The sequence below is a fragment of the Heliangelus exortis genome, chromosome 22 (assembly GCF_036169615.1).
Source record: "Heliangelus exortis chromosome 22, bHelExo1.hap1, whole genome shotgun sequence".
Lineage (NCBI taxonomy): Eukaryota > Metazoa > Chordata > Aves > Apodiformes > Trochilidae > Heliangelus > Heliangelus exortis.
Genome location: NC_092443.1, coordinates 2,030,562 through 2,053,152, shown reverse-complemented (window position 1 = coordinate 2,053,152; position 22,591 = coordinate 2,030,562). Strand labels below are relative to the sequence as shown.

Below are 22,591 nucleotides of genomic sequence, written 5' to 3'. Positions count from 1 at the left end.
GTTGCATCCTAAAATGGGTAGGGTGCTATTCTGAAGTAGTGACACTGCATTTCTTTAACACATCACTGCTCTAGGAAGTATGGGGACTCTTCAGAGATTGCTGCTCCTGTCCTTCCACAGCACACCATGCAAGCCTTGCAGCCTTTAGAGCATTCCCAGTGTAAAGAGAATACCCACGTGTGCACACACCCCCTCACAAAGTGGGTCACCTCTCTTTGCAGTGGAAACGCTGCCTCCATCTATAATTTCCAGATAAATTGTTGATTGGCAGCTTAAGAGCAAAGCCATGGAGTGGATATACATCAGGAAACTTACTGCTGCAGTACAAACAAAGCCTGACAATGCAAAATTACTATCAGCTTGTGGTCCTGAGGTTCCAGCTGGGAGGAATTCAGAGCATGCAAAACCCAAGCTCGTTGCACCACCTCTCTCCACCACCTGGCTTGCTGCCAAGCCTGTGTCAGTGTTGAGGTATGAACCAAAAAACAAAAGCAACCACACTTGCCAAGGTCTGTCTGAGCTACTGATCAAAGAGCACTCTGGGGTTTCCTCCTCTGCCATGTACACAGAACAGGAGGTGACACAAAACCTGGCTGCAAGCTGAGCACAGGGTCTCAAACCTGGGCTGACAGGAACCTCCTGAAGTTCAACAAAGGGAACTGGGGGGCACCCAGCTGGAAAACAGCTTGGCAGAAATGAGTCTGGGGGTTCTGGGGGGCTCAAGTTGAATGGAAGTCAGCAAGATGGCCCTGCTGCCAAGAAGGCAAATGGGATCCTGGGCTTCAGGAGGGAAAGTACTGCCAGCAGGTCAAGGGAGGTGATCCCTCCCCTCTGCTCAGCACTGGTGAGGCCACACCTGGGGTGCTGGGTGCTCCTCAGGACATGAGACATGGGTATATTGGAGAGAGCCCAGTGAAGAGCAATAAAGATGATTCAGTGTCTGGAGCATCTCTCACATGAGGAAAGGCTCTCTCATGTGAGTCAGGAATGCTGGGACTCCTAGGAGGCTTGGGGGGACCTTATAAACGTGCTGAAATATCTGAAGAAGGTTGCAAAGATGGAGCCAAGTTCCTTTCAGTGCTGCCCACTGACAAGAAAAGAGGCAAGGGGTACAAACTGGAACACAGAAGGTTCCCTGTGAAACAGTTTTTGTGCTGTGTGGGTGACTGAGCTCTGGCACAGAGATTGTGGAGTCTCCATCCATGGAGATATTTGAAAGCCATCTGGACATGGTCCTGAGCAACCAGCTCTGGGTGGCCCTGGTTGAGCAGAGTGGTTGGACCAGATGACCTCCAAAGATGCTTTCCAACCTCAGCCATTCTGTGATTCTGTGAATGCAACTCTGCTTTATACATGAAACACACTGTGCCTGAGGCCTCCTCATGTGAGATAACCAACAAGACTCTTATCTCTCTCATTTGGGTCAACCACAAACTCTTAACACACAGCCCATTCTTCTGCACCATCTTCAACAGCTCTTCAAGTCTGGAGCTTATATTTGGTTGCAGCACACCCACAAGAAATGCTGGCAAGCTGTGTAAGCTCAACACTCAAAAAATGTTCAAGAGACCCAAATGCATCTCTAATACATCCTCAGGCTTTGTTCCTCACTGAGGTGCAAGCTTCCAGTATTTAATTTTTGAAAACCAATAACATCTCCATTAGGTTTGAGTGGTTTCACAGGAAAACTTTTCTGTTCTGTAAATAAATTTCTGCAGCAGCAGATTTTGTTGTTAACTACAACAACCTACTCACTGCAGCAGAAGCTGATTATTAGGGATAATGTCTACAGAAGTAGTGGGGTTGTAATTGGCATCCTGAAGAATATAAATTATTGCAGTGATGGTCACACCTCTGAATTTCAGCAGATCTGGCTTAGTGCAGGGGGCTCTTTTCTGGTAGAAAAAGTGCAATTGCCAGGCCACTGAGAAAATTGTGAACTGCACAAGAAACCAGAGCAAGATATGGATGCTAAGCTGCAGAGAAATAATCAGCATCTGAATCTGCAGGGATGCACTGCAAGGTCTTTTCCTAGGGAAACAGAGCTGTTCAACTGCAGATGGTTACTGCTGTTCCCAAAGGATGAAGCTGTGAATGAATGTCCCCCCCAGGAAAGCCCAGAAGTCTCTTTCTCTGTGTCCCCACCAGCTCCTAAACACTGGAAGGCTGCCAAGGCTGGGGACAGAATGCCAAAGGGCATCACAATGTGACAACTCTGCAGCTAAGGAGCAAGGAGCACCCCTGTTTGAGATGTCTGGCTTTTTATTCAGTCCACCACCCACTTGCTTCCAATGACTGATGTCCTAGAGAAGAGGAGTTTAATAAAAAACACCCAGCCTCCTACCCACCACAAGAACTGCAGCTGAAGAGCTGGGAGGGTACCCCGGGACCCAGCCCTACAGCAAACCCCAGAAGGTCAGGCTTGGCTCTCCTGCCATTTCCTTGTTAAACACAGAAAAATATCCCAGCTCAGCCACAGCCACGAGCAAGATGCTTTGCAGGCCAGCAGGCTTCTAGCAACCATCTCACTTTTTTTTCTCTTTCTTTATTAATAAAACATCCATGTGTTCTCCCATCACAAGGGATGATGATTCAGGCTGACCTGCATTAGACAGGCACTGAGTCTCACACACAGCATTGATTTCAAGTTGTAGTTGAACTAGAGAACACTGAATCATGATAAAGATGCAAAAAAGTGCAGAATCCCCCACATTCACAGATGAGCTGTATCAGCATTTAATTACCCTCCTGGTTAATACAGTGAGCATGACAAGAGGCAGCAGGCAAGGACTACCCTAACCAGAGGGATGCAGACCTTGTGAATGTGCTTAGGTCACCTCTTAAGTGACAGTCTGCTTTGTTACAGCTTGCTGCACAGCCTCTAGCCTGAGCAGCTCAGTATACACAATCCCTTTTCCCTTTATTTGGTTTAAAACATCAAAGCCAGGAAAAGAAAAAAAGAGAAAAGAAAAAAATCCCCCAAAACTCCAGGCTGCAGCGTAAGCACAGTGCTCTGCCACTTGGAGGACAGAATCCCAGGCTGGTTTGGGTTGGAAGGGGCTTTTAAAGCTCATCCAGTCCAAGCCCTGAGAATGGGCAGGGATATCTTCAAATCCATCAGGCTGCTCACAGCTTGGTCCCACCTGACCCTGAATATTTACAGGGATGAGGCCTCTACCACCCCTCTGGGCAACTTGGGCCACTGTCTCACCACCCTTGCTGTAAAAAATTTCTTCCTATTATCTACTCTAGTCTGGATCTTCTCTCTTGCAGCTTAAAACCTCTAAAACCCTGTCACTGCAGGCTCTGCTAGAAAGTCCTTCTCCATCTTTCTCCCCTTGAAGTGAAAGGCTGTACCCAGACCCTTCTCTTCTCCAGGCTGAACAACCCCAACTCTCTGAGCCTGGCTCCAGAGCAGAATCAGAGCACCTCAGGTTAGCCAGGCCCAAGTTATCACTCTGCACATCCAGGAATGTCCCTGACTCCCCTCCCTCCATCCTCCCCTCCTCACCTCTCGCTGTCCACGCGGTGTTTAGGCTGTGGTTTCCCTTTCTCCTTCTGTGGGGCTGGCTCTTCCAGAAAGCTGTGGTCCAGGCTGTCATCAGGAACAAAATCCTCCACACTCTGCACTTTCACAGGGGCTTCAGGGTGGGGAGAAGGAGAGGCAGCAGCAGGGTCTGCATTAACAACAGCAGTTGTAAAACACAGGGTGCACCACAAGTAAAACAGAAATTTGCTTCTCTAAGATCTGTCCTGTCCAAGGCTACACAGCAAAGGAAAAGGCAGGGTATGAACAGGGTACTCAAACCAGTCCAGAATGTTACATTTAGGTCCATCTTAGTAAAAGTGCATGCAACAAAACCTTGGATGCCTCTGCCCAGCAACTTCCCTGGGCAGGGGTTGGGCCCACATGCTGCCCTGCTCTGCACTAGGGAAGCAGCTGAGGCAGGCTGTCCTCCTTCTCAGACCATCTTTGAAGCAGATTATTTCTCAAGAGGCAAATCTGCTGCAGAGCCTGGACTTAAGTGATCATTTCTGGCTGAATAACCTTTAAAACCAGCACTCCACTGTTCTCTGTTAACACACAGAAGCCCTTTTGAGCCTCCAGATTTTTGTGAAGACAGTGCTTCCAATGGCTTTTCTGACAATTCTTCCCATTCAAGCAGTATGTCTGCTCCTGGCAAGAAGCTGAAGGGCATTTTCTTAGTGTCCCCTTGTGTGTCCCCTTTCTCCTGCAGCACAACTGCAGCCACCACCCAGCTGGCTGGACACAGCCCCCAGCCCAGAGAAAAACCAAAATGGGAGAAAGACAGCACAGCACTCCTTGGATACGTGCTGCACAGACACAAGGCCTGTGGTTTTCAGACCCCTGTCTGCCAGAGAAATGCCCACGGGAGACACCCTGCTCCAGCACCTACCTGGCTGGGGAGGAGAGGGGTCTGGGGCAGGAGAGGTCCCAAAGAGACGAGATATAATGCTGCGCTTTGGCGGGGCTGCGGGCGGAGGGGCTGGGGAGGGTGTAGCTGGGGGAGGCAAGTGGGGCTGCTGGGCTTCAGGTGCAGGCACTGGTGAAAAAGATGGGGGGGGTTCAGGAGAAATGGTGGAGCTTGTGGCAAGTGGCTGGAGTGGCTGCGGGGTGCCAGGGCTTGAGCTGCCTGTCGAGGTGGAGCTCGGGGGTACTATGGGTGACTGGGAGCCAGAGGAGGGGCTTTGCCCGTTGGTTGTTAGGGGTGATGTGTGTCCTCGGCTTCGGGCTTCCATCATCTCAAGGAAGCTGCAAGGAAGAAAAATTGGGAATGTAAGGGATCAGAGAATCGTCAGAGTTGGAAGAGATTTCTAGATACCATCTAGTCAAACTCCCCCACTGAAGCAGGATCACCTAAAGCACATCACACAGGACTGCATCCAGGGGGGTTTTGACTATCTCCGGAGAAGGGGACTCCACAACCTCCCTGGGCAGTCTGTTCCAGTGCCTTGGCACCCTCAGATGTTTAAATGGAACTTCCTATGTTCCAGCTTGTGCCCATTGCCCTTCATCCTGTCATTGGGAACTACTGAGAAGAGTTCTGCTCCATCTTCCTCACGCCCACCCTTCAGATACTTGCAGACATTAACAAGGTCTCTCCTCAGCCTTCTCTTCTTCAGGCTTGAGTCCCAGCTCTCTCAGCTTTTCCTCATAACAGGAATGCTCCAATGCCCCAGTGATCTTTGCTGCCCTCCACTGGACTCTTTCTAGTAGATCCCAGTCTCTCAAACTGGGCAGCCCAGAACTGGATGCAGCCTCACCAGGGCAGAGGTGGAGAACGGCCTCCCTCAACCTACTGCCCACTCTTCTTTATGCAGCCAAGTATTCCCTTGGCCTTCCTGGCAGCAAGGACACACTGCTGAGTTATGGATAATTCACTATCAGGACTCCTTCTCCTCTGAACTGCCTTCCAGCAAGTCCACCCTAACCTACACTGGTGCTTGGGGTTCTTCCTCCCCAGGTGTAGCATCCTACACGTGCTCTTATTGAGCCCCATCAGGTTCATCTCTGCCCAGCTCTCCAGGCTGTCCAGGTCATGCTGGATGGCAGCACAGCCCTCTGGAGTGTCAGCCACCTCTCCCAGCTTTGCATCATCAGTGAAGGATACACCTTCTCCTCATCCAGGTCATTGATGAACACATTGAACAAGACCAGACTGAGCACTGGGGGACCCTGCTCCATTGATCCCCCTGAGTTCTGTCCCACAGCCAGCTCTCAATCCACCTAACTTCCACTCATCCAGCCCACACTTCTTCAGTTTTCTAATAAAATGAATGGAGAAAACCTGCCCAACAGAGCACTGAGCATGATGGTGGAGTGCTTTGGCTATGTGCTGAGCTGGGAGGGTTCAGGTCTGGGTCTGCTTTCAGCTATGCTGCAGCTCCCTGGGCCATGATGAATCTGGTTTACATGAGCTAAAAACTCACCCAATGTACATTGAGGTGTGGAAAATCCCCACCTGCTCTGGACTGCAGGATTCAACTGGTATTTGGAATGCTGCTGGGAATTCCCTGAGCTATAACAAATGCCAGGGCTTGAAACACCATCTGAAGTCAACTCTTGGACATGTCTCTAAGGGAGTAAGTGCTATAGGAATGGCACATTTTTAGATTCTGCAGAAGAGATCAGAGTGCTCAAGAAAACTCAAATGCTATCACAACCTCTTATTTCAGCCGGGAATGGATTTGCGAGGAGAATCCTTGAATATAAAAAAAAAAAAAAGCTATCCAGAGGGCTCACAGAGGACTGACTGCTGTTATCCTCTGCCCAACATGCACACACAAGCAGTCTCTCCCCCTGCACACTCCCCCTCTGTGTGGGAGGCAGTAAAGCCAAACAGCAGAACCTTTGAAGCAAGCTGTGGTCCTGCCTGGATTCCTCACTAGAAGAGCATCAAAGCCTGTAAGCTGGAGAGGGTGAAATTCTCTGTCCTTTTCAAAAAAGAAACCAAGCCTGATGCTGCTGCAGCCTCCTTCTGCAGCCCGTTCAGTTTGCAGCCTTTTCACAAGCTGTTTGCAGAGAAACACTGACAAAGAGAGGCTCTTACAACAAAATGGTTTCAAGCAGCACATCTAAGAGATAAAGGGGGCATCCAGAATAAAGTATTGTGTAAAAAACTGAGCAAGCATCATGGTCTCACCTCTTATTTCATTAAGCCTAATGAACTTGTGAAAAGAGGCTTTGGGTTGAACTGCTACTGCAGGACAGACAAACTTTGTTGTGCTCCAGGCAACAAGGATGTCAAAACAGAGACTCCTCTCCCACAAGAGCACAACCTCATCCTTCAGGGACTTGAGCCAGCCAGACATCCTCACCAGGCACCTTCACTGCAACTGCTGCCAAACAGAAAGCAAAGAGCAGGGGCTGGAAGACTTGAACCCCCCTAGAGATCTCATTTCTTATTTTAAGGAGCAACCTGTCACACTTTTAAGGAACAAACTAATGTAGTTTGTGATCAGTGGTATTGGGAGCCCTAGAGAATAACACCCCTGGGAAGCTGTTACTGGAATTGGAAAACCAGGATTCCTCCATAACTAAGGAACTGGCTAAAGGGCAGCACTGAAAAGCAGCATTAGCTAAGAAAGAAATCCTTGGTACTGTTCCTCAAGGATCAGCCTTGTGGTGTATTTCAGCATTTCAATAAAGAAGCACAGAGACCAGGGAATTGCTCGTGAGGCTGAAATCTGGGAGGCAGCATCAACAGAGAGGGACAAGATACAGAGGGAACTGGATGATCCTGAATAAGAGAAATGGGAAGAAATTCAGCAGTACAAAGGAAACACTCCTCTGCTGAAGGGCTAGGACACAAGGGTTCTTGCTCCAAGTTCACCACACCAGGAGACACTCACCCACTCATTCCAGAATGGACTAAAGGCTGCACAGGAGGAGCAGGAAGGGAGTGTGGCTGTCACACAGCCATCCACTGCCTGTCCCCTGCTGTTAAGGCACCTAAATCAGTGCCACGCTGTGGTGGCCTTGGTGATGCTTCCCAGGATCTAGGCCAAAGCTTATGTGCTTATTCCACCAGGCAGAGTGGCTACAACAAAAAAGCTCCTGGCAGAGCTGAGATCAAAGCATGTGACAGAGCATCCACTCCAGCATTCCTTCCTCCCAGGGGATGAGTAGCTGGGGAAGGCTGCATGACAACACATTCTGCTAAAACTGGTGCATGGATTTGTTATGCACTGAAGAGAAAACACAAAGGAGCTTCACTCTTGCACTGAGCTCTGCAGTGATTGTTTGGGTTTGTTGGGAAGGTGCACAATGCCTCACACAGACAGCAAGGAGGTACCAGTGTGTTTCCCATCCATCCCTGTTGCTGCCCTGCAGGGCTGAGCAGCAGCACATCACCCCCCTCCTGAGGAGGGATCCCCTCATGTGCATTCAGCATCCTTCAGGGCAGACTACACAAAGTGCAGTGGGAGGGAAAGATGCACCAAGGGTACCTGCAGTTCAGCCCTTCTCCAACACAGAAAATGCTCTGAACCTGCACACCCCATGAGCTGTCAGGGCCTGAAAGCCACCCACGAGAGCTGCCTGCACAGGACGTGTGGCTCCACAAACCCACACCAGAAGTGCTGAATTCTGTCACCCCTCCCCTCTGAGCTTGGATTCCTGGCGAGCCAAAGGCAGGATGGCTGAAGAGCTCTGCTCTGTGGGACTCCTCCTCTCAAGCCTTACCCAGGGTTAAAGCCTCCTCCTCCCAGCTCTGAAGGGAGATTAATCCCAGCTGATCTACTTGCTCCCTGCTCTTGTTTATAGCAACAGCCACCCTGGCTGGAGGCTTGTCCAGCAGGCAAGGTACTGGTGCCAGCATTATCCTTCTCCTGGCTGAGCTCTGCAGCTGCCTCTGTGAGCACCTAAAGCACCAACACTACACAAGAAGAGAACAGAACAACCTCTGAGTCCTTGATCAGGTTACTGGGTGCCACCATCAAGACAACTGGGTGACTCAGGCAGGGTAAGACTATTGTAACCTGAAGATCAAAGATCCTCTAGGAAGTACATAGGAAGCACATAGGAAGCACATATATAATCATGTTAAGACGCAGAATATGAAATCTAAGGAGTTCTTAAAGTTGGACCCAAAAAAGAGGACACTCTTCACAGTATCAGGGTACTTGAAGATTTACTGTACTGTGTACTACCAAAACTGCCCATTTTGGAAAGAACCTGCTTTGTTCTGGGCAAGGAGCCAGCTCCAGAGGGAGGGAGGGCTGTGACTACCACCTGTTTCTCCTGCAGAAACACATGAATTTTAGGAGCTGGAGGGATAAAAGGCTACAGAACTGAAGTATAAAGAGTGTCATCCTTCCCTCCAGCTCAGCTAGTCTGGAGAGTAACACACATGCAGGCTTCTGCACCTGTGCTCCTCTGCCTTGCTCACCTACACTGTGTGAAGGGCATCAGAACAAGGGACAGCAAGTTATTTTTAGTAGAAAGATGCAATGGTTATTTGGGGACAGTGTGACACAGGCTCTTACCCCAGCACAGCACCAAGGAGAGCTGTGGCACGTGTGCTCTATGTCACCCTCCTCAGCCCCAACCAGACACGTGGGCCAAGTGTTGTGCTGTGTGCCATGGCACTGGGAAATGGAGATGGTCTGATCCTGGATTCACATGGGCTGCATAAACCAGCTCTGCTGAGCTTTCATATTCATATCTTCTTCCATGGAAGAGGTGGGTGGAAAACCAGAATACATGAAAATGCTGCCAGCAAGCTCTCAGTAATTTCCAGGGTGGAGGTGTTTAAGCATCCTCCACACTTCAAAAATACTACATAATGCATGAATGCTTTCTCTGGCTTTACACACACCCTTCAGAGGCACAAGTGTGGCTGTTTAGGGAACACACCAAGCCAAACCTGCCACGTGTCTGTTTTTTCTTATATCCTATTATAATCTGGCCACTGTGTTCCTCCTTCTATCTTTTCTTGTCAGTCCCTCACAGAAGGACCCCCACAAAATGTTACTGTGAAGCAAGCAGCATCATGTCCACACCAGGCACAGACCAGGTCCCATAAAAGCACAAGATAAACTCATTTGTTCAGTTGAGATACAGAGCCAGTAAATGTGCTACACAACACCAGATGGGTTATGTGTCCTCACCTCTCAATCCTTCCATTTCAGACCAAGTAACAAGTCCACATCCTCAAACCCCCTGAATAATTCACTGTCAGTTGGACCTGCTTGCAAGAAGAGACTTTTATGCAATTTTAAAGATGAACATGCTCTGAATATTCATCAGGGCCTGAGGTTACTGTTGCTCTGCTCTTAGACCAAAGTAAAAATAAAGCACAGAAAGACTTGTTAGCTTCACAGTTCCTAAAATTATCAGTGCTCATGCTCATTCACTATTGAGGACTGGAGCAGCCTGAAGCTTTTTGGCTCCTAAATGCAACGTGCTGTGAGCAATTTTTCAAGTGTATTTCATGTGGCATGAAAAGCTTTGGGTTATGTTATTAATTGTAAAAACAAAGATTAATAGGCCGTGTGACATGAGTGTAACTGAGGTTATTGAGGGTTACATTTCCACGTTTGTTTTGGACTCTTTAAAGGTATTAAACCTGATTTCCCTCTAAGCCCAAGACACTGAAATAAATTGCCAAGTGGTGCTGAACCCTGCTGCCCAAGAACTCCTCAGGTTTTCCAGTTGACACAACATGGATGTAGCAGGATAAAGATGGGATTTCTCATGAAGAACTTAAGTATTTCTTTTGACTACATAAGTCTCCAGGAAAAAATAAGTGAATTCCAAGAGAGTTGATTTCTTAACCTTTGAAACTGTCTTTTCATGGTAAAAAAAAAAAAAAAAAAGAGAGTAATAGAGAAAATGCAAAGATAAAAGCTCATGAAAACTGTACATTAAATCTGCTTCTTACTAACTGTTGCAAATATTTTCACCAGCAGCTTATTCCTGAAAAAAAAAAAATTAATTTTTCAGGATGAGCTTCCAAAATTTCCCAAAAAACATTTCTCCATGCACACCATTCAGTGAGAGAACAGGCACACAGTTTTCCTTGTGACAGAAGACAAGCCAGTCACCACTACAGATGGAAAAAATGAGCAAATTAAGTACAAATCCAGAACCGAGTAAAAATGTCACTGCTGTTTGTTTAATAAGAATTCAGGAACTCAGAAAGAGCTGAAATGTGCTTTTTAAAGAGTACTGAAAATGTAAAATCTGAGAAACTACAGGAAATGTATCAGAGCAAGATTTGTGGCAGGCAGAGAGGAGACCAAGCTCAGGGAAAGAGCTGGAAGCAGCTAAATCCGTCTGGGCAGGCAGAGCCAGTGCTGCCAAGGGATGCCTTATGTAAGGAGATGAGGCAGCTTTGGGTGCCACCTCGTGTCTTCTCTGGGATCCACATTTTGCAGCAATGACATCTTGTCCTTGGGTACCCAGCTGCAAAGAGGAGGAAGAGTTTTTGTTCCCTTTCTGTTCTCACTGATCCCGATTTAGCGTCGGTCCTGGTGACAGAGCCGCTGTGCACAGGGGTTGAGGAAATCACTGAGATGTCCTAGCACTGTCACCTTGTGCCTCCTCCATGGCCTGATTTTGTGGCAGGAGAGAAGGAATTGCCTCGGAAGAGCTGTTCCAGCAGCCACACCATGACCTGCAGCCCAAGGAGACCTCTCCTTGCTGTGCAATTCGTGCTGAACATCAGCAGAACTCAGGAGCAGCTCAGACAAGGGCCTCACATCTGCCAAGGTCCAACAAGACCATGGGCTGAACACAAGGAGGAAAATGCTCCCTGGGACATCCACTGCAGTGCCACGTTAAAGATGGCAATCCCAAAATAATGGCCCTTTGGATTTGTCATTGCACAGTGCCTAAAGCAGTGGGACCAGCCTGGCCCTAGGATGTCACCACATTGGAAATGCTACTTGAGTGATGACAGCATTTCTGCAGGAGCATGTACCCAGCCAGGGTACCCTCTGGAGTGGAAACACACCACTAATATCACCTGGTGTACAGTGCAATGCTCCAGCTGGATGCCATGATCCAGTCCAACATCCACTGTTGGAACTGGAAGCTCTTGTATTGCCCAAGCTCATCCCATCTCTGCCAGTCCCACACTGCTGCTGCTTCCCTCACATTTTCATGTTCAGCAGATGCTTCCCTGAGCCAGCCCAGCTTGGATTAACCCAGAAATCTGTGAGCTGAACTGGCCCATGTGAGGGTCCTGGTGTAAGGGTGAGAGGTGACAAAGGAGCAAGATCTTCTGGTGTAAGTTTGGAAGAGCTCTGACAACCCTTGATTAAGAATCTTCCCATTACTGATGCAGAATAAACAGAAATACTGGAAAACTCTTGACAGCACAGCCCACACAGCCCAGTCCTTTAAGAAGGGACTGCCTAGAGAATTGCTGAAGGCAAGAGGAGGGTAACCAGTGCCTCAGGGAAGGAAGGAGGTGATCACTCTGGAAAGAGGACTGCTTTGTGTGTGTTTGGCACAGTTTTGTGCTTTCACAAAGGAGAACAGAGCAACCAAGGTTATAGAGCTTGAAACTTGGTCTGAAAAATGCTTGTCAAAAAGGCTGTGCATTAATATTTTATAATAATCGATTCCAACTTCCAAAAAAAAGATGTCTGTAAAGTATTTTTTTCCAGTTCATTCTGGAGTTGATCTTTCTGGCTTGCTCACTACTGCAGTAAGGACCTTGCAGTGGGAATTCCCAGGACATATTTATCAACAACATACAAATCTGAAGAGATTCCTGTTCACTGTGCTACAGATGCACTGGCTTTGCAGAGCTAATCTGGCAAAAGCTCATTTCAAGCAGCAAGCAAACAGTCAGGGCACTGAACAAACACAAGCCAGCAGGAACTATCCACTCTTCCAAACCAGAAATGCACTGAGGAGTCTAGAAGTATTCAAAGGCAAAAAAGAGAGCTGGATTGTTATATTCCTATCGTACAACACACAACACACAGGAAAGCAACAGCCAGAAAAAGAGGAATCAACTTGTCTTCTGAGCAGCAGAGATGGAAAATAACCCCTTTCAGCAGCAGAGGCTGCAACACACTTATCTACAATCCCTTCAACATGTGCTGCCTCCAGGAGTGCTCCTCAGCTCCACCTCCACTGCCCTCCTGTACATCACGTGCCTGTAATACCAGACCCTTCACAGGGATCCCCAGGTTCATGCTTTATTTCAGGTGATGCCACTTAAAAGTGACATTTTCCAGGATCCAAAGGAAGTCTCAGTGTCCCTCGTTGGACCCTTCACATGCCCTAGCTGGGGCTGCCCAACATTCACCTGACACCCAGAAGTTAGAAAAGATGGCTCAAGGACATACAGTTCGTAGTTTTGATCTTCTGTCTCTTGCTGCACTGACAGCTCCTCCAAAGTTGCATCAATATCCAGCTGATTTGTCTCCAGCTGCCGTAGCAACGTCTCCCTCTGAAGAAAGAAAAACAAGCTGGGTCTGAGCAGGAAGGGTCATGGTAAAAGATCTCTGTGCACTCACAGGGTACAGAGAGATCTTGTGTCAGCACAGCAATGAATTAAACAGAAGCTTCAGTCCCTCTCTCAGTGTTCAGCTGAAATACAGAAGCACAAAGAGCAGGTGAAGCAGTAGCAAAAGAATGTTAATCCACAAAGTCTCTGTGTAAGAAAGTAATTTGTTCTGAGAGCTGTTCTCAACCATAAATCAATAACGAGTGATTTTCAGACCCAGCACTGCCAGTGGCATTTGGAGAACAGAATCAGCTCCTGCAGAGTATGGTTGTGCAACCCATTCATTCTGATACCTTTTTTCCCCCCTAAAAAGCTAAAGAAGCTTCTCTGTGAGCAGGGCCCAGCTGATGCAAAACCTCACAGTAATTTTCTTTTTACTGTCAGGGTAGATGAGGGAGCACAACCTGTCAGTGAAATTTTAGAAGCTGCTGTCCCTCAGTCCCTGCTGCCTCCCAGATGGGGGACAGACACTCCACTCAGAATCTTACAGAACCTTAGGGGTTGGAAGGGACCTCTAAAGATCATCAAGTTCAACCCCCCTGCCAGAGCAGGGTCACCTAGTGCAGGTCACACAGGAACTAAGACTTAAGTCCATTTCACACGTGCAATGAAGAGAGTTTGCTTCACTAATGTAACCCAGGACAGATTAACTCAGTCCTTCCCTTTCCATATTTCCCACAGAATTCAAGCAAAAACCTCAGCTGAGGACAAGTGTTGGCTTCAGTGGCTCAAAATCAGTTGCAAACAGGACAGTCCCCCCAGCAGCCTGGATGGCAAGGAGAAGAGATCAATAACCCCAGACACTGAGCAGAGGAACATCCATCCCCCAGCACCCTGCCAGCCTCCTGGGGAGGCTCAGGGCACACGAGTCACTTTACACACCAATTCCTGGAGTCAAAAGCCCCAGTGTTCAGTGCTGGGCAGTGTCAGGCCATAGGTGAGCTGGCCCAGGCAGCAGGGACAGCTTGTGCTGGCAGGTCCAATGGGTCACAGCACTGCACTGTGCCCAGGATGCCAATGATGCTGCTGGCTGCCAGGGTGCTCCACTGCCCAAGCAAGAGGAAGAGAAACCCCAAATGTTCTTCAAACTGCAAAGATTTTTGACTTTTTAACAGCCTTATCTTCAACATTCACTTGAGCTTTCTACTACAAGAAATATTCTTGAAGTTTGGTGTCAATAACTCTGGTGAATGTTTAATTCTGTGTCTGACAACAGGGCCATGAACTGCAGACATCCCACAGGAGGGAAGAGCACAAAAGGAAATCTACACAATTTGCAGAATAAAATCCCCGTGGGAAGAAAAACATTTGCATCAGGACATGGTGTTCAGTCTCCCCTGCACAGACTATGGACAATATTGTTTCCTAGACACAGCAACACTGGAGCTATCAAGTGTGCAAATTTAAAGAGCAAATAACTCATCTTATACAAAGCAGATCACCCTCCATGGGCAGGTTGATTTCTATCAACTTCTACCATGACTTAAGTTAGCTTATTTACTGGAAGATACTTGGTTTTCTTTAAAGATAGGCAAGATATGGTTTTTCTTTAAAATAAAGACCTTCTATGATCATTTATGGTAATTTATTGCTCCCAAGATATTTAGATTCTTCAATTTTACTGTTTTCATTGGTCTGATTCCTGTTTCCTTTGCTAGGCAATTTTTATTTACCCTATTCATAAACCCTATGCAGATGGAACTTGACTTCAACTAACACACAGACAAAGAATTATTAAGATTTTAGTTAACTTGAATTCCCTTTATTGTGGTATAGTCAACAAAATTTCAGCAAACATACTATACATATTTAAACTGGCTACACTGAACAGAAGGACCAATCAAGATTTTAGAATAATTCCAGATTATTGAATTCAAGATTCAAGAAATTAAAAATTATAGAAGTAATGGATTTCATTCTTTTATGCCACTCACACAGTGTAAGCAAAAATGAGACAAAAAAGAGCAAATTTTCTGTTTCTTTGTCCTGTTTCCTAAGATGAGTGAAATAAATTCTGAGCAAATTAGCTGAATAAATAGAGGCAGAAGAGACACTGCTCCCCACTGCTCACCTTAGGCACTGAGATAATGACTTTCATTAAACAAGTGGTTTGCCTTTCCTGATACTTTTGCAGTAAGACATATGCCAGAGTTGTTTTAATTTAATGTAACCTTTGAAAACTGAAGTTAAGAAGTTAAATTTAATTATGAAAGACATACATGTAATTTTGTAAAAATTTCATCACTAATAATGGACTTCAAAAAAACTGTTAAAAAATAAATTCTGTTTTACCATGCTGGTATTAAAATATTTAAAAAATTATTTTTAGCAACAACCCAGAGGAAGGGGAAAAAAAATCAGGTGCCACAGAGCAAGGCTTTGGCTGAATGCCACTTTCAAGAGCTTCCTGGCAAAAGGCAAATTCAGCTGTCTGCAGAATTTTGTCTCCTCTGAAAGCCTGATTGACCTGCTCCCATTTGCACATTATGTGGGCCACCAGCAATACCCCCAGCTAAACTGCACTCTCCAGGCTGACAATCCTTCCCCTGGAAAGGAACTGATAAATAATTGAAGAGCCTGGGCTGCTAGAGGGAATGTGCTTTATACTGGGGGTATGAATTTCAGCCACCACTTTCTTCACGAATAATGAATGAATGGAAGCTGGACCCAGAAATGTGCAACTTAAAACCAGTGCACTGAATGCCAGATCTGCTAAAGGGACCCAGCACACAGCTGAGCACCTTCCCCCCTTGAGAGCTGTGGGTTGAGCAACACAGAAACCTCAGAGCTCAACTAAAACTGATGAAATCCTAGGTGCATGTAATACCTCTCCTTTAATCCTGCTTTGCACCAATGTACCAGGGAAATTGCTCCTTTCTGGACACTGTAACTGGCAAATCTCTCTGAAGGTTTAAGCAGAATCTTTAGGAATTAAGCCCAGCTGTGATTTTCCTACAAATTTTACCATCATGCTTCACTGGATGTTCATCAGGCCCAGCCTGGCTCCCCATGAACTCAAATTAAGAACCAAGGGGCAGCAAAGCCCCCAGAGCCACCCAAAAGCAGCAGTTTAGGATCTAAACTGTAATGAGAAAACTTTTCAGTTTTGTTTCAGCAGTGTTGAATTATTTAGTTGTTACATGAAAAACACAGGATTTGGGAGTCTAATTATGAGGCATCTTTTGGTTTACCCCCAGTTTTACCCCAAACTCACTGAGAACAACTGTGAGCTGGTCACCCCATTTCCCTTGCCTTTCCTGAGCAATTCTCACTGGACTCCCCAAGCTGCTTAAGGTTATATCACATTTATTTTTTCTATCTTTCCCTGAAGACCAAGATTTGTCCAAGAAATTCTCTGGGCTTGGGGCCAATTACCTTATCTAAGTGTCCTAATTGCTTTCTGCCTCAGGTTACAGATCATGTTTACTTATACACAGCACATTTAAATAAAAGGTCCTTTAAGACTTGCATCCTAAAGCTCCTTCCAAGCAATAGTGATGCAATAAATGCTTTGGTATTTCCTGCTTATGACTATGAAAATCATTGCATAGACTGATTATTAACAGTATCATTTATGAGCAGCTTTGAGAAACAAATCTGGCTGGAAGTCTTTGCCTTGTACCAACATCTATTTGCATAAAAAAGGAGAGATCTACAAAATCAACAAAAGTAACCTGGGAACTAATTATTCCTCATGGTTTCCACATGGTTTACTATAGGAGCTGAGATTATAAAACCAATCATTTAATCATGCTGGTATATTTTAATCTCCTCCACTGAGCAGCAAGTTGGTTTATAGCTCAGTTTTACAATTTCCTCCTCAAAAGTTTTATCACTTGACTTGTTTCACTGGGTTTTTACAAATTCTATTTTCTTACCCTGCCTCTTTGTGCTCTGCAGCCTGAGGACATGGTAACATCCACTAATGTATCAGGTTCTTCTGAAATGAGTATTTCAGTGGGGATTATTTATATAAAAATAGACATAGACATTTCACTTATTGGTGAAGGATAATCAAGATCAACTTCATGGGGTTTTTTCATCCAAAAGAGAACAATGATACCACAACCAGTGAACACCCAAAAAGCATATGACATTGATCCCAAATGACCCCTGTATGATCACCCCAAAAGGTCCTCTTCTAAAGGACCACAGCTAAGCCACTGGATGCAATTTTTTTGCCAATCTTATTCATTACCTTGAAGCCTTTCTCCACACAGCAGAGCACAGCAGAGAAAAGTCCTCACACAAGCAGAGAAAGGTTTCACAACGTCCTAACATCATTTTGTTAACAACAGCTATAAAGCCAAAATCCTACTGAGGATCCTTTAACAACAAAAGAAACCCCAAATACCAAATTCCTGCCCTAGAGACAGAGAAAATGAAAACTGTCCCACCCAGCTGGCACATTGGGGAAAACTCCTCTCTTACCTGCAGCTGCAGGAAGGGGATGTTGAAGAACTTGTGCAGATACTTCAAGCCAAAGCTGTTCTTCATGGAAGACTCAGCATAGCGAAAATATGAGGAGCCAGGGGGCCTGTCTCAACCAGATAGGTAGAGAGAAGACAACTGTAAAAGGACATGGATTGTGTACACCCAGAAGAGGCAAAGTGCTGAATTTCACACCACGAGTGGTCCCTATTTACAAGCCATCCCCTCAACCCCCAGATCTAGGCTAGCAGGTGAGTGTCAAGCCCCTGCCTGGGACTCATAATCCCAGGTTACCCCTCCTGAGAGGTGGCAGGAGGCAGCTCTGGTGTCACAGTGTCATGTGGCTGCCAGGCTGAGAGATGCTTTGTCAGGACATTGGGACATTGGTTTATCAGTCTGGGGGTTTCACAGCTATGCAAGCTGATCATTTCTCAGGGAAAGTTTTCTTTTAAAAATGCTGACAGACCCACACAAAGTCCCAAGCACCAGTTGGGGGCATTAAGCTCAGCTAAGTCACATCAAGGGATGAACTTGTAAAGAAACAGTTGCATTATGGAATCAAGCCTTAAAACTGGTACCATGTTTGTGCACCTGACACAGGCACAAACAAGTAAGAGAGTAGAAAAATGAAAAAAGTGCCTTAAAACCATAAAACCACACAGAAAGGTACAAACTATTGAATTCCACCCAAGAAATAATATTAAATATTACGTAACAGAGTGCATCAGATCTCTGCATAAGGGAAAATCTTGCCTGGCTGGCAAGGGAGGTGGGTGGCTTGGCTGTGCCAGTAAATGCTGTGTGAGGATGCACTTGGAGGAAGAGCCAGGCAGACAGCTGCCCTAGCTGGCTATCTTGGAGAATTACTGGAGCAGAGAAGAGTTGCACTGCAGGGAGAGGATTCTTTCACTCAGAAGGACTATCCAGAAGGTACTTCTGAAAGGCACATGCTGTCAGGCACTCAACTGTTCCCTGGAATAGAACAGGCTCCTTGTCTAAAGGAAAAAAAAAGCCCTCGGTGTAAACCGAAGCTGCTGTACGAGCTGCTCGGAGCTACAAAAGCCCAAAAGGCAGGCAGGGGGATGAAAGTGATGTGGATCTGAGAGGTGGCAGCAACAGTGCTGAGAGGCAGCAGCCTGGTGGCCGTGGTGCCATCTCACCTGTTGAGGTTGTCGATGAGGTCCCGCACGTCTCCGGGCAGGATGACGCGGTGCTCCCCCATGTCCCGGTAATTCCCAAGCACACACACTGGAACGTGGGTCGGCACTTTAGGAAGCTCCCTCAGAATGTAGTTAAATGTCCTTCACCACAGGAGAGAGAGACACAGGCAGATGAGTGGGAAACATCACCCCGTGAGCAGGTGCATGCACAAATCCCAGGCAAAACCCAAGAGTAAGGTGTTTTTTTTTTTCCATAATCCTCCCAAGATTTTTTGCCCCCACGGAGAAATTAATTCATTGTAAATATGTTGCTTGTGTCAGTGTGTGTGAAAAAACACTGTTCAGTAATCTACTTGACAAGTTCAGCAATCTACTTGCACCTGCACCTCACACCATTTCCCACAGTTCTATAAAAATGTGTGGGGTCAGCAGAAGGAAAGGGTTCACTCCCTTCAGCTGTCAGTCAGCTCACTGATCCAAACCAAACCTGTAAAACACAACCCTAAATATAAAGCAGGAACCCCAACCACCTCCTCCTTCCACTCTGGCTTCCATATGTGTCTCACCCTCACCAGTAGATGTGCAAAACGAGTAGCTCATTTTTTCTGCATATTAATGCAGCCTCGGGCCTCTTACATTATCCTTACTAATACCAATATTCCAGGGAATTTCTCACTTGTGTTCTCATGAGCAGGGGTTTGCATGATGCCTGGGATGCTTTGCAGCCATGACAGCACTCCCTGCCAAGCCTCCAACACCAGGATGGATCAGAAGCCACAGTACATGAGCCCACAGGAAGGCTGCTCACTTGGAACAAGCCCAGGAGGGGAGCATATGAGAAGACTTTTCAGAAGGCAGAGCTCATGTTTTAAGGGATACAAGCTTGCTCCAACTCCTGAGGCAGCTTATCAGAGTCCATCAGGAATTAGGAGGTATAGAAGTCATTTATCTTCACTGAACAAAGGAGAATCATGGGGCTCACACTGCTGAAGATGTCTTACCACTGCTTGGTGATGTCAAACATCATCACGACACCATTGCAGTTTTTGTACACATCCAGGAACTCTGCATCCAGAGCCATTTCTGACTCTGCCTGAAGAAATAAAAGCAAAGAAAGTAGTAAGTAATTTTATTCAGCCTCAGGTGAGTACCAACCACAGCTCAGGATGTGCTGAACAGGCAGACTCCAAAGTGACAGTATCTGGGGATTTTACATCACCACCAGTTAAGCAAGACAACTGGTGCTTCACAGCTCCCATTGCCCACAGCAGCAGGATGTGAAGCACCTGGCAGTTGTCCTGCATGGACAAGATAATTCCATATAAGCTACAGGATGTAGAACAGAGGACACAGCTCCCTTTCCAGGTTTTTGCTGACCCAAACAGAATCACAGAATCATAGAATTATTTGGGTTGGAAGGGACCTCTAAAAGCCATCCAGTCCAACCCCCTGCAGGAAGCAGGGACATCCTCAATTAGATCAGGTTGCTCAGAGCAAATATTGACTGTACTTCTGATGCTTCTGGTGCACAAAGCCAGGATGCAGTTTGTGCTGAGTTTCTCCCATGCAGGGCTGAAAAGACTTATTAGTAACTGATTTGCTTTTCATTATCTGGACTCTGCAGGCTGCAAAGCACAAACTCAACCTTCAAGGCTCCTGCTGCAATTTGGTATCTATGGCACAATTCTCACTCATTTCCCAGGAGTGGAAAATGCACCCACGTTGGCAAAGGAAGAAGAAGCTGTGCTCTCTGTTCTCATAGAGCCTTTGTCCCCATGGGAGAGTATTTTTAAAGAAAATTCCCCTAATCTGACCAAACACATGCAGCAGGACTGATCCAGGACTGGTGAAAGAAGTAACTTCACCCATCCCCAGAGTCTTCAGTGCCTTTCCCACCACTTGAACAAAGCAGTTATTGAGTGAGCCCCAGCACTGCCACATCAACAGGAGCAGTACAGCTCTTGAAGAGCTGCTGCTGAGATCATGGGATCACGGGCCTTCAAACTGAATTTTTCCTGAGGATTAAAGCACACATCTTTTGAAAGAGATGCCAGGGAAGTCTGCTGGCAGCCCACATGCTGTGGTTTGGGGAATGTGGTAGCGTGGTCCCCCATCCAGCACTTTGTTCTCCAGCAGAAGATTCAAAGGAGACACATTTGTACAAGAGCCCTGAGGAAGCCACTCTGTTGACTCTGATGTGCTAGGAAGCACTTCTATTGCTCCTCCCTCCTCTGGAAGGCTGATAAATGTAACTGTCAGCCCAGTTTTAAGGACCAGCCCGAGCACAGGGCATCAAGTGACTTCTTCAGGTCTCATGAGAAACCCATTCCTAAAGGACTCCTTGCTACTGCCCATCTGCAGACAGGTAAAAAGCAAAGCAAACATCTGGGCTGCAGTCACTCCCAAAAGACAGAATGTAAAAAGCAGGGAAGTTGTGGTGAGGGCACAAAGAAGAATTAAATGCGTGGGTAAGAGACTGGCACCACACTGCCCCAAATCCACCTGCAGCAGAAACAAACACACAACTTACATTCCATGGACCAAGGGTGGTCCAGAGGCACCACCTCCCTGCTAGGAGATAAAGATCCACATTCAAGTTGACTCACCTCCTGAGGGTCGTTTTCCAGTTTCAAACCATCTCCTCGTTTTTTGCATTTTCCTTAAAAAAAAAAAAAAGAGGATTATGCTGGGCAGAGCAGTCCAGAATGGGCCTGGGCAGGACCACAGCATTTTCACCATCTTTAAAGCAAATCCAACTTCTGCTGTAAGCATGGGGAATGAGGAGGGGTGGGACAGGCATGATTTGCTGAAGAATATCAACTATGCTGTTCAAGAATCCCAGCTAGTCTCATTCAAAGATGAACAGGAAGAAAGTCTGGGGCAGCTCAAACCACCCTCTTCACAGCACAAAGTCCCAACGACTGAGTTTAGCAGGGTTTGGTGCACACCTGACCACAAAGGGAAGCTGCTTTGTTGCATTTTTTGTTGCATTTAGAGTTGGTGGAGCAAAAGATCGTGGGGATGAACAGCAGAACCACAAATGTGGCTGTCCTGAGAGATGCTGTGACATTGCTCTGCTATGAATAAACGTGATCTCAGAGGCCACTGGGTGCTTTGGAGTGACTTGTGACAAAAAAAAGGAAAAAAAGGGGGTGGCAGGACTCTTATGACAATTTAACAGCCAAAAGACAGAATTACTTATACAAGGGGAAATCCAAGCAACATCAAACTGTGGTGAGGGAGCTGTGGAAAAGCAGAGACAGTCTACACCTGTGTGAAAGGCCAGAGCCAGAGGCTCACATCTGGTCACCACTAGCAAAGGTGACAAAAGATGTCCTCCAGAGCAGCTTTGTCTCCAACTCACCAGTTTCCTCTAAGGAACATGCTAAAACACAGCCCAGATAATTGAAGGGCAGATGCCTTGAGACTTCTCCTTTTTATCACAGCTTCAGAAGGATTGGATAAGTTCACACAGTGGCATTTTAAGGAACAACTGGCTTTTGCCTGCCCTGAAAAGCCATTGGTGTTTTTAAACCTTGAGCACCCTGAAAATTCTGCAGAACATCAGTTATGCTGTGATGATTTTCCAGCCTGAAAGCCTGAAACCAGAGCAGATGGAGAAGACATCACCATCTGTCTGTACCTATGAGTAGGAGAGTGGCCATCAGCTAACATGATTTTCTGGTGGAGATACTCAGCACTCAGGATTGCCAGAATCTCAGTATGTGAGAGTGAGGACATCTTTCCCCTACTGCCACACAACTTCAGTGTGGATATCCCATGGAAAAATCTGTCCTTGCTCTCCAGGTATTGTTTAAACTTTAATCTATCTATGGCAGTTTCCAGTGTTTGATCAAATGATGAGCACTGCAAGGTCTGAAGTCAGATTTTACAGGTACCTTCCAGGTATTAGTGACAGCAATTAAGAACTCTATGTACTTCACCATATCTTTTAGTCTAAGTAATGACAAAATGGCAAGTTAACTAAATTATAATGGCAGACAACTAGAA

At 46.4% G+C, this 22,591-nt stretch overlaps 1 protein-coding gene across 1 annotated transcript in view; it reads right to left on the bottom strand.

Annotated features, from left to right (window-relative positions):
• RABL6 (RAB, member RAS oncogene family like 6) overlaps nt 1-22,591 on the bottom strand; it is a 44,554-nt gene that overhangs the window by 8,869 nt on the left and 13,094 nt on the right. The window contains exons 4-10 of the mRNA XM_071766349.1: nt 21,187-21,239; nt 19,582-19,673; nt 18,581-18,721; nt 17,421-17,526; nt 12,829-12,932; nt 4,419-4,774; nt 3,512-3,677 (exon numbers count right to left, since the gene is read on the bottom strand). Of these exons, the coding sequence (XP_071622450.1) occupies nt 3,512-3,677; nt 4,419-4,774; nt 12,829-12,932; nt 17,421-17,526; nt 18,581-18,721; nt 19,582-19,673; nt 21,187-21,239 (1,018 nt within the window). The remainder of the gene's footprint in view (nt 1-3,511; nt 3,678-4,418; nt 4,775-12,828; nt 12,933-17,420; nt 17,527-18,580; nt 18,722-19,581; nt 19,674-21,186; nt 21,240-22,591) is intronic.